Source organism: Aythya ferina (genome assembly GCF_964211825.1).
Source record: "Aythya ferina genome assembly, chromosome: 4".
NCBI classification, from domain to species: domain Eukaryota; kingdom Metazoa; phylum Chordata; class Aves; order Anseriformes; family Anatidae; genus Aythya; species Aythya ferina.
The window spans coordinates 17,559,796-17,572,022 of NC_140300.1; the positions used below are offsets into that span (position 1 = coordinate 17,559,796).

General features: G+C 33.2%; 1 protein-coding gene across 6 annotated transcripts in view; it reads left to right on the top strand.

Annotated features, from left to right (window-relative positions):
• The window catches only part of SLIT2 (slit guidance ligand 2), a 257,772-nt gene that overhangs the window by 224,896 nt on the left and 20,649 nt on the right, over positions 1 to 12,227 (top strand). For all 6 annotated transcript variants that reach the window (XM_084518845.1, XM_084518846.1, XM_084518849.1 and 3 more), the window contains 2 exons: positions 10,012 to 10,105; positions 12,019 to 12,156. In XM_084518845.1, the coding sequence (XP_084374971.1) occupies positions 10,012 to 10,105; positions 12,019 to 12,156 (232 nt within the window). The remainder of the gene's footprint in view (positions 1 to 10,011; positions 10,106 to 12,018; positions 12,157 to 12,227) is intronic.

A 12,227-nucleotide genomic window follows, 5' to 3' on the forward strand; every position in this document is an offset into this window, starting at 1 on the left:
TAGGACGTTTCATGTACTTATTAAATAGCAGACAGTTCATTTGCACGTCCATTTCTCCTCAGCAGCTTCGCAGTTTTTTTGGCCTGTTACCTGTTTCTTCATTTTTGACATCGCTCTAGGTGCATTTGGACTGCTAGGGCCAATAGCTTGTTGTATTCACAATATCCCATGGGAAGGACTGCTTTGCCTTAAATACCCATGAGTGGATACAAAATTTATGTTTATGTGGTTTATGTGTGCTAGCCTAAAATTTTGATTAAGTGTGCTTCTTGTATTTCTGTAGTATTGTAATTGAAATGTGTGGTTTACATTTACAATTGAAACTTCAATTGTAGCATTTTTATATATATATATATATATATATATGGTTAGACCAAAAAGGGAAGCATAAGGATTTGTAAAATATTTAACTTGATGTATTGCAGTTTTGTTTTTAGTTAAAATACAAGAAAGTGTATTTTTTAATTTGACTCATCACTGAGGAAGTGGCGATTACTTTTCTTTGAGGAGCCTGCTGTTGCTGTAGAACAGTTTGTGCCTAACTCTAAAGGGAAAATGCTATGAGTTTATATGGCAAGTGTTCTTGTTTCCTAACAGTAATCCTTGTAGAAAAACAGATTTGCTTTTAGAGATTCAATGCCTAGTCATAATTGTTACTGAAATCAGTAAGTCATGCGAATAGGTGAGAATCTTCTCACCAGCTCAAAAATAAAACAAAACAATCTATTGGTAATCAGTAAGTTTAGCTGTTTTGTTCTCAAAAACTGTTGAGATTTTACACTATCTCATTAGATTGTTCTAACACCTTACCAAAAACAGACACACATGCAAGACCAGAGCCTCATTTCATAGATAAATTGGACATAAGTTGTAGCAAAATTTCATTTTTTTCATTCTACAGGATACAGTGCAGAATTCTACAGTACACTGTCTTACAAAGCATCTGAAGATAGTCACAAGGTGTGAGATCTTAAGTTAGTTTTAATCCAGATAAATTGTAAGGAGAAAATGTAAAACATTAAGCTGGTCTTTACACCTGTCATCCCTGATCTTGCATAGTAATTAAATAACTTGGAGCGTTAAGAGCTAAACTGACAGTGGTCTGGACACATTGGGTTCTAGAAATGGTAGTGTTCAGAATACAAAGTAATCTTACAGTTGCCGCTACTGTATATGCGATACCAAATTATTTGTAACATTTTTTTATCTAGCCAATAGCTTGGTTTCAAAGATAAGTAACAAAATCCCTGACAAGTATAGATACAGTGATTTTTCATGAGGAACTTTATAAGCATTTAGATCTTGGTATCTGTTCTTACAGGTTAAAGCCAGATTTGCATATTGCTAATGTGGTGTGTTTTTTTGTTTTGTTTTTATGGAAGGTATTTTTCACTTGATGAATTCCTGTACTAGCTGGGCAAAAATAAACTAAACGTCAGGAAAACTGTCTATATATTCAGCAGATTAAAAAATATATGTATTTTTAAATACAAAGGTATCTCTAGCTCAGAAAGTCCATGGGCTGTAAGGTGCTGGAGGCTTGGACAGTGTATATAACAGAAAAATACCACCATAGACAATTCTCTTTTAATTTTATTGGACATACGTTGAATTGTTTATGTTCAAGATGTCACAGAACATATACACTGGATGTGGAAGTGCACCAGCCCAGAACTATTTTTTTTTTTTTTTTTTTTTTTGAGTAAATGGTTATCTACAAACATGCTTTATATTTCACACAGCATAATATATGAAAGAAGTCAGTTGGAACTTGTTGGTATGAATTGTAAATCATTGTTATTTAAAGTTTTAATTTTATGTAGAAGAATTACTGGAATCTCACCTCTGGAAATACATGTAAAAAAATACAAAACAAAAAAAAAAGTTATAGGGAATGTTATAGTGCAAAACCAAACCTTTAATTTTTTCCTTTTATAAAAATCTGGTGAAAATTGACACTTCTCAATTAAGCATTGTTGATTTTAATATCTATGTATATATATATATAGTACGTATATATAGAGAGAGAGATATATAAAAGCCTATTAGCTTATATTATTGCTTAAGAACTGGGAATCCACAGTTACAGGTGGAAAGACAAGAAAGGTATTTGCATGATACTGTGAGCTTTCTTAAGATCACAAACTGGAACTGTGAAGTAACAGGAAATAAATGCAATCATCAGACATTCAGACTGTCTGATGAAACCTTGAGAAATAAATCATTTAAAATGCATCACTATGTCCTGCACTCTTTAACTCTGCTATTCTCTTAACATTATCATCTTCTTTATTTTAAACTCAGTCTAGTAAACATCAGGTCATTTTATGTACATTCTATAGATTACAGATGATCATTTCTCTTGTTCATTGCCATCAGTCATTAGATCACAGATCTAACCGATCCAAAAGTAAAACCTTTCCTATGCCACCAGTGGCATGTACTTCTTACCTTTTCTGTTTGTTTTGCTCTGCTGTAGGTGAGACTCTGAAGCTTGCTTCATTTTGCTATATCAACCTCTCTTGCTGCTATAGTTGTGCATTAGCTTAATGTGCTATGCTGTTGTATTACAATGTAAAAAGTCTCTTGTCTCTTCTGTCTTTGTCACTGCAAGCTGCTAATCTGAATGAAGTGGAAAAAGGTCAGTTGTCTTTTAAGCCTATTTTCACTTACTTGGTTTTTTTTCACTTTCCTTTCCTTAAAGGTGCATGGATTTCAGTTCTTAAATAAGATCAAATGAATCGTATATAGGTATAATTTAGAAAGCTCACTACAAATCCTCAAATCAGGCACCTTGATCTAGCTGTGAATAGATGTCAAAAGAATCTTGTTTAAGCTACAGATCGCTGTGCAGGAGTACTTTAACACTACTTTCACTGTCTTTTTTTTTTTTCCAGATATATTAGAAATTTGTGCATCCTGATAGGACTAACAAAAAGGTTTACATGGTGATCTTCTGAAATCTTTAGTCTCATTATTTTTAAAACATACCTTGGTTCCATTCTAATGTATTCTGTATTATATAGCACTGTTTTTCTGTAATTTCTTCATTAGATGATGGTACTAGAAATTTTTCTGGAGTATAAAATGGCAATCCCCTTTCTTATCATATCTGTGATTTTTTTGCCATAAATATCTAAAATATTTGAAATGAACACATTAAGCTCAGACTATTCTATAGGAAAAGTAATGGTGGAAATTTTTATGACACTAACTTTGGATGTTCATGATCTTTTTCATGATCTTTTTAGTTTTAAAAGTTTCTGCCTAACACCTATTTCACTAACAGAGTTAAAGTATCTTCTGTACAAGCTGGTTTATTCAATCTGAAAAATAACATTATCCGTAACAATATATATATGAAGTTATATTTATATAAAGTTATTTATACTTCTACAACTAACTGTATAGTTCTGAAAACAAATGAGTCAAGTCATCTTGTAGTGTATTTGCTATCAAGTTAATTTGATAAACCTATTGTGCTGTCTATAAAACAATATAATATTTCACTAGTAATGAAAAATCTTTCTCATTAACCACTAAACAGCATGTTGAGCAAATCTGCAAGTATACCATCAATTTTGGTTATTTTAGACATCTGGAGAATTATTCTTACAACTTAAATTCAGAGTCTAAACACCCTCTGCAACTGATGGAGTGAAACAGACATTTCCAGAAAGTAATTCCAACTGTAGGTGTTCCATGGTTAAGGTTGTGTTCAATTTAGACATGTTCCTCTATTTGCCTTTTACTGTTGTTATTTGGACAAAAAACGTAGCCCCCCCCTTTTTCTTTCCCCCTTGTCACTTCCTAAGTTTTTATGTCTATAGTGTTCTGTTACTGTCCCTGTATTGAAACTGTTTGATTATATAAAAAGTATTTAACATGAGGAAAACTAGAAGAAGTGAAAGCTCAGTTTAGAGAAATATAAGAACTGAGTTCTTTGTTATACTTGCAAATATATTTGTATGCTTAATCGTAAATCAGCCAAGCAGATTACAATAACTTGTTCGACATCAGTGACTTATGGATAAAATTTGCTTTGTCACTGATTTCCAGCAGTGTAAACTGAAATATTTTAGGATTTTCTTTTGTAAATGAAACAAACAAAAACCCAACCTTATTTCCTACGTCCATGAAAAAATGGCTTTTTAAATGGAAAGTAAACTGAAGATGCTACTGTGGAAAGACTCAAGTCCCAATTTCAAGTTGAAACAGATGTTATTTGTGTATAATTTGGCTTGCTTGTATTTTGCATGTCTTTACAATGTGATAAAAGGTAGAAAGGCCATGAGTCCTAAACAGAACTGTAGTCATTGTAAATGTATGACACAAGTGTGAACTATAACATGTTAAAATTACTGATTTTATCAAGAATACATTTCTCACAAACAAATTACTCAGAGATATGAACTAAGTTCAGCATCAAAGTTAAGCAGATGTGTGTGATAAATGCTTGTATTTTCTTGCCAGCTGAACATGAAAGTCAATTATCGGTCTATAACTTGCTTGAAGGATCACTCAGTTTTATCATGGCATACATCTTTTGAATTGTGACAGTTGTAGGAAAACAGGATTATTTTAAGTAATCATCTCAGTTTAGGCAAGCCTTAGACACAGATGTAAATTCTAGTTTCATATCTTTCAAAACTTCATTACATTGCCTTCTAGCTGCTACAGTAAGGAGCTAAGTTACCATTTTCAATTCAGTTGGTAACCAGATAAGTACCTGCCTAAAGTTTAAACATGCAAATAAAATGCAAATCATACCATATAAAACTTGATTAAAATTCTAATTATTTTATTAGATCAGGATCATAATCCTTAGTCTTGTAAGAATTGCACATTAACGTTACAACTTCTAAGAATAAAACAATACCTTTGCAACCCTTGCTTTTCATCACATGTAAAATTTTCTGTTTCATGAAGATTAATAGTCAAGCTCATAATATATAATAGTACAGTCATTTGAAGTATATTAAAATATTCTGGCTGCATTTTCATGAAGAGGGAGTATACATCCTTGGCAATCTAAGCCACTTGCTTAGATTGTTTGATAGTTTGATCACTGCCATTAGTGATTCTAGTCTATGATCATAGAATCACAGAACGCTAGGGAATGGAAGGGACCTTGAAAGATCATCTAGTCCAATCCCCCCACTGGAGCAGATGATCCATCGTTCTGTTTTCCTTTAGCGTCTTAAAGCTTATTTGCCTAAAGTTTTTTGTTTTTTGTTTTTTCTGCCAAACAGCATAAATGCAAAATAATTTAAAATGTTAAAATAATAAGCCCCATCTTGCATATCTACAAACATGAGACTTAGCTGAACAGAGGTAATCAATGGTAAAAGTCAGGAAAAGTCTAGCAATGAATCACATTTAGAATTTTACTTTAAAATTAAGTTCCAAAAATATTTTCCAATTCAAAAAAAAAAAAAAGTTAAATACTATAAACTTCATCCTTCTGTAGCTGTGAAAAAAATAAGCTAAATTATCCCTTGTAGAGTAGATATTTTTGTCTTTTGTGAATAGTGAGCTCAGTACTTTAAATACTTTGTTGTCTACTGTTTGCTAAACTGAAGACTTCATAAAAATGCAGAAATTTCTGTATATATTTTGTTAAGTAACAATAATGTTTCCTAACCATTCCCACAGTCTGTTAACTATTTCAGTCAGAAGTAATTAACAGAGACACCAAATCAAACACTTGGACTATAATACCTAGCTTATAAAACAGACTGCAGAAGTTAACTCACAATTTATGGCAGGCAAGTTCAGAAGCTGGAACAGATAAATATGTACACATATTTACTGTGTAAATATCCTACTGTGCTAGTAATTACCCATAATTCTACAGTATGTATTTTAGTTTTGGAGCAATTAATAAGTATTCTAGCAAAAAACTGATTATGATGATTAAAATTGACCATACTTTCTTTTAAATCATTTCTCTAATTTATATTCTAATATCATACTCAGTTTTGCTAATACACTGGTGATTTTATGCTTGTTTCTTCAGTAAGCTTGTCTGTAATTTTCAATGTGCTGTAATATTCAGCAGCCCATGTTCATTTGTCTTAGAGCTCTTCTCTTCATTCAGAAATATACTGGGTCACATTCCTTTATATAATTATATTTTAAATTTATTGCCCAACTAGCAAAATAGCAATGATGTAAATCATTTTTCATATCATTGCATTGTTCTTTATCATTTGTTATACTATATGCCTTTATATATTGGAAAATCCAAAGTTATTTTTTTCTACGATTTATAATCTCATCAAATCATAAGTGTATTAACATATGCAGAGGAAACAAAAACTAACCTGTGAATCTAGCAACTTATATCTTTGGTTGCACACAACACATTATCAATATTGAATAGTGCTGTCTGACTGTTTAAATCTGAAACATCATCTATATCTAGTGGTAAAATCTCAGCAAATATTCCAGTTTTGATGTTGGAGGGTCTTCATTCAGACTATGTCGATGACACAGTTCCACTGGTTTTAGTGCTACTACGTACCAGAAAGCAGACTCCATAGCTTTTCAGATATCTCATGAAAACAGTTACAACTGTTTCTAATTAAGTTTTGGAACTTTTTTTTTTTTTTTTTGACACTTTATGTACTGATTATTTTTAAACAAACTAGTCTGTTGCTTTTTTTTTTTTCTTTCTGTGTACAATAATGTTCCCATCGTCATCTTCAAAAACATGGTTACTTAGCCAAGCTCAGTTACAACAGGCTTGGTATTGTTATGAGTATAACATTGGTAGTAAGCTTCCTTGACCTAAGACTTTTTTTCGCAATTGTTTTACATTATTTTGTAGAATGGTTTTAAAAACATGTCATGTTTTTTTAAAATCAGAGAACTCTCTGACATTTCCTTCCAGTAAGGCCAAGAAGCATAACTAGATAAACCTGGTATTTCCTTCAGTGAGCTTTTCACTTTCATCACTCTCTTCATTTCAACAAAATTATTTTCTCGTCTTCACCTTTGTCTCAGTTAAATTCTGAATAATACATTGGTTATTCAATATGCTAAAAGATGTTACTTTATGAGGAAGCTATTATTCAGTGATTCAGATTCCATGTCATGTATTTCTACTTACTTTTTCTATTTACTTTTCCTCAAACAGTTATGTTTTCATTACAGAAAAGCTCCACTCAGAAGATAAATATATTAACAGTATAAATTAAGAACTAGTGGTGTTTTAGTTTTGTTTGTTTGTTTGTGGGTGGTTTTTTCAAACAAAACCCTTTGAAAAGAGAAACGGATCTGTTTTTTGTTTGATATATCGTGGGATGCTAAGAATCCCTGGTATTTCAGGATTCTTTGTGCGCTGACCTAGCCATAACAGTTTCACGCTTCAAGACTAGTAAGTCCATAGAGATTTTGAAGAGGCTTTGAGGATAGAATTTAAATCCTGTGTATTAGCTCTTTACAGATACCTTAAAGGAGGCTGTAGAGAGGTGGGGGTTGGCCTGTTCTCCCACGTGCCTGGTGACAGGACGAGGGGGAATGGGCTTAAGTTGAGCCAGGGGAGTTTTAGGTTAGATGTTAGGAAGAACTTCTTTACAGAAAGGGTTGTGAGGCATTGGAACAGGCTGCCCAGGGAAGTGGTGGAGTCACCATCCCTGGAAGTCTTCAAAAGACGCTTAGATGTAGAGCTTAGGGATATGGTTTAGTGGAGGGCTGTTAGCGTTAGGTTGGAGGTTGGACTCGATGACCTTGAGGTCTCTTCCAACCTAGAAAATTCTGTGATTCTGTGATTCTGTGATCTTCAGTGGCCTGTATTTGATCTTCATTCAATTTCCTAAATATATTTACTATCACATTGACAGCTTTCCCAAGGTCTGCTAAATAGCCTGTGCTTGAATACCATTGTCTTATGTTAATTCAAAGCTTATTTAGTTTTGTATGGAAAATACTCTACTTGCAAATTGGTAAGGTGCTATATTTTTTTTTGTTCTTGTTTTTTAAACCTTTGTATGGAACCAGTGGAACCAGTTTGGATCTTATTTATTTATTTGTTGTTTTTTTTTTTTTTTTTTTTTCCCTGCTGGAGGGCTGTGATGCAATTTTGTAGCAGTTTTTCTTTTTTTATCCATGTTCCATGTTATTGCGAGGTTCCATGCCTTATAGAACTTCAACATATATATTAATGATGTGTTTTTATGCTCTTGTTTAACCATCTTAGCTCTTGTTCAGTTTTGCCTTTTTCTCTGTCATTGCTGCTAATGGGGACTGTTCCTCAACTCTAAATGTTATTTATTTTTCTATTGTTTGAAATAAATTTTACATATCCTAAGAAATAAGTTCTGGAAATAATATGTGAGGTCTTGAGTAGTCATGATAGTGTGTAGTCTTAAACAATGGTATGTAAGTATGCTTGCTGTGGAAATGACAGCTTTCTAGGGAGGATCAGTTGAAGCTGCCCCTCCTCACCCCCCAACCCCAGGGGAAAAAAAAAAAAAAAAAAAAAAGACAAGAAAAATAGACATTTAACCATCTACTGTTGCTTTCAGTTTATTATTATGTGTACTTCTGTGATGCCAGAGAAGCCCATGTAAGACAGAGGGTAGTTTGTGTTGTGCTAAGCACTCTGAGAAATTGACAAGGAGCACTTTAAGATGTTAGAAACCTTATTGCTTAATGACAGTAGTAGCTGATGAGCTGGTTCATACACATATACGTGCATATGTATTTTGGAAGATATCTTAATTCATATTCCTGCTCTAAAACTCCATTTTGATGTTATTATCCTATACCTTTCTGCCTTTTTCCAATCCACCTGTTTGTGATTCTACCCAAGATGTGTCCCTAAGTGGTCTGCCTTTCTTCTTTCCTACACTGCACTGATGATGATGCTGTCCTCATCCTCAGTACTGTACTGCCTTCCAGCAGATATTGATTGCTCATTCGGGCACTTTTCATTGGTGGCCACTGCCCAGACAAGAGTCAGTGGGCACGAACTGGAACATGGGAGTTTCTGTCTAAACATCAGGCAGCACTTCTGTGGTGTGCAGGTGACAGAGCACTGGCACAAGTTGCCCAGAGAGGCTGTGGAGTCTCCTCCTTGGAGATCTTCAGAAGCTGCCTGAACATGGTCCTGGGTAGCCTGCTATGGATGGCTGTGCTTGAGCAGAGGGTTGGAGCAGGCAGCCTTAAAGGCAGGCGGCCTTAAACATGCTGTGATCTAGCTATGCTGCTGGCCAGCACCACACTTAGCTGGGTAAAACTGAGGATTGCTAAGTATTGTTCTTCCTGAATTAAAGTTTGACTTGAGCACTGAAGACATCTGCTATCTTCTGCTCTTTTCTTCCTCATTTTGGTGCACTGTTCAATTTCTTTACTCACTTGACAAATAACAAGGAGCAACCCTGCTCCTTCCATAGTATTAGGTCCCAATACGAGTCTCTAAATTCATCAGGTATAGGGTTTAAAATATTCTTCTTATGGATGCTAGAATAATTATACTTCTTTTACAAACCAGTGGTAAACCAGGACATTATTCATGGTATCTTCTGATTAGTTAGGGAACAAGACATTAGTTATCTGTTTACGTATCTATAAGTGTTTACTTTTCAAAAAGTTGCAATGAGATCCTATTTTAACCATATTAAAATATTGTATAGATTACCCAGCCCATGTTAAGCTTCTAACAGCAGGGAATTATTTTTCTTTTTTTTTTCACAGAACGGGTATATTATGACATATTATGACAACAGATTATTGTGATATATTGGAGTGTCAATTAGGAAAAAGTAGAAAGCAAGTTTTCATTGCTGGGTAATTGGAATTATATTGTCAGACAGTTGTATTAACAGTAACAACTTACAGTACAAATCAATATTTCTGTGTGAAATTTATTCATTATATCATGAGGTATGTATTTTTTTAGTGTTAACAAAAAAAAAAAAAATCATAGCAGTTACTTTTAAAATACAATTATTTTCAGGTCACTGTGGTGTTTTCACTGAGTTGACAACATACGTTACATTTCAGGTGAGCTCTGTGAGGAGAAACTAGATTTCTGTGCTCAAAACCTGAATCCTTGCCAACATGACTCAAAGTGTATATTGACACCCAAAGGTTACAAGTAAGTTTAAAATATTGTCATGGTCTAGCTGAGTCTAAATTTCTATTTATTTATCCTGTTCAACTTCTTTTCTTTTAGTGGAAATAAGTTCTATTGTCAAAATACCGATTTCAATTATAATCAAATATTGTGGTAGTATAGACCCATTTATTTTCAGGTAGATCTACATTATTAACTTAAATATGTTTACGGAATTAAAAGATCCTTAACAGTTCTAATTTCAGTCAGAATTTAAAGAGGAACAAAATATAGAGTGTTTAGTCTATGTAACTGTCTATACAAAACCTTTGTAGTAGCTTAGCCAATAGGAAAATAATTACATTGAACTGAAGTGGAATTATTATACTGCTTTCTGAGAATTAATTGTGAAAGAGGTTATTAGGAAGGTACACTGAAAGATATAAAATAAAGTTAATTCCCAAGAAAACTAATCTGTAATTATACCATATCCTTATAATTAATTAGTACACATACTTAAAAGTGTTTTTAATAGGCTTTAGGTTAATAAATTTAGGAAACCTGCAGCTTTCGCACATGTTTTATGCACATTATGTTCTTGTCCCAGAATCAGCTTATCTAGGATTGATAATCATTCCAACTACTTATGAAACAATGTGTTATTAAAATGTGGCAAAAAATATTCAATTATATCAAATATTCATATGAAAATGAAATGAAGTTGATAGTTTTAAACTGGAAAATAAAAAACTTATTGGATTTAAATTTGTCTGTGTTATGTTTATTATCTTCATGTCATTTCAATAAGCCTAGTTTGGTATGTTATACTTGACTGCCCAGTTCATTAATCTTCCATCTTTAAAATCTCACTTTCTGAGATTTTAAATCAGAAGCTAACACATGCATTAGCTTCAAGCATGTATCTCACTTAGCTTTTTAATAGCGTGCCTTATATTCTCATTCCATTTTCTTATTCATATTTGCTGAATAAAAATTGGGACATATTTTATTGAAGTACTTAATTTAACATTACACAGCTATTTGAAATGACTCTTTGCTCTTTAGAGCAACTCTTAGATACAAGAAGAAACAACATCAAGAAGGGAATCACAGAGTCTAATGAAATCAATCACATACATCTTAATAAAAAGAAGAGCATGTGAATGTATGAATTAGTAATCTTTTCCATTCATTTTTCACAGAGTTCTGAGCATTCACTCAATCTAACATGAGAATTCCTTGCAGGAATGCCATTAACATTAACAGTGAGAGTTGCATGAGTAAAATAATAATAGCAAAAAAAAAAAAATTTACACACTATTTTGATAATGTGAAATTTCTAGTCCAGTGGGGATTTGGGTCTCAGGGAAGGGTTAGGGTGTGTTTTGAGACTTACCGTTAGTTCACTAACCATGCAGCTATCGGGCTGGTTGAGCTTTTTTTTTTTTTTTGGGGGGGGGGGAGGGGTGAAGCTATGAATAACCTATAAACTGAATAAATGAATCATTGGCCCAATCCTAGTTGCTCAGTTGACAAAGGAAATATCCATCAGTATAATAGAAACTTTGGATTATTTTTCTCAGTTTCAGCAACTAAACATAACTGATTATTTTTAGTGTTCACAGCCACTTACCACATCCCTTAACTTTCTGCATTACTCATAAATTCCAAGAACTGTCAAAATGATTCATGAGGGCTCTCTAGATTTTAAGACACAAATTATTTGATATAATGTCAGATAATGAGTAAGCATGTGTAACTGGCAAACCTGGATTCCATGCACTGTAGACTCTCCAAATAATAACATGATTAAGCTACATAGTTTTTATATACAAAGTCACAGCAATGATTTTTTTTCCTCAAGTTTTAAACAATTCAGTAGGTCCTTATCTTTGTCATAAACACACTATTATTAAGAGGCACTGTGTTATCCAACCTGCTTTCCTGTTTCACAGATGTGACTGCACACCTGGATACATAGGTGAACATTGCGATATTGACTTTGATGACTGCCAGGACAACAAATGTAAAAACGGAGCACAGTGTACTGATGCAGTTAATGGGTATACATGTATTTGCCCAGAAGGATACAGGTGAGGAAGATCTGAAGACAATAAAAACATGTATGTCTTTCTAAAAGTCACATTTTATTTTTTTGAAATAC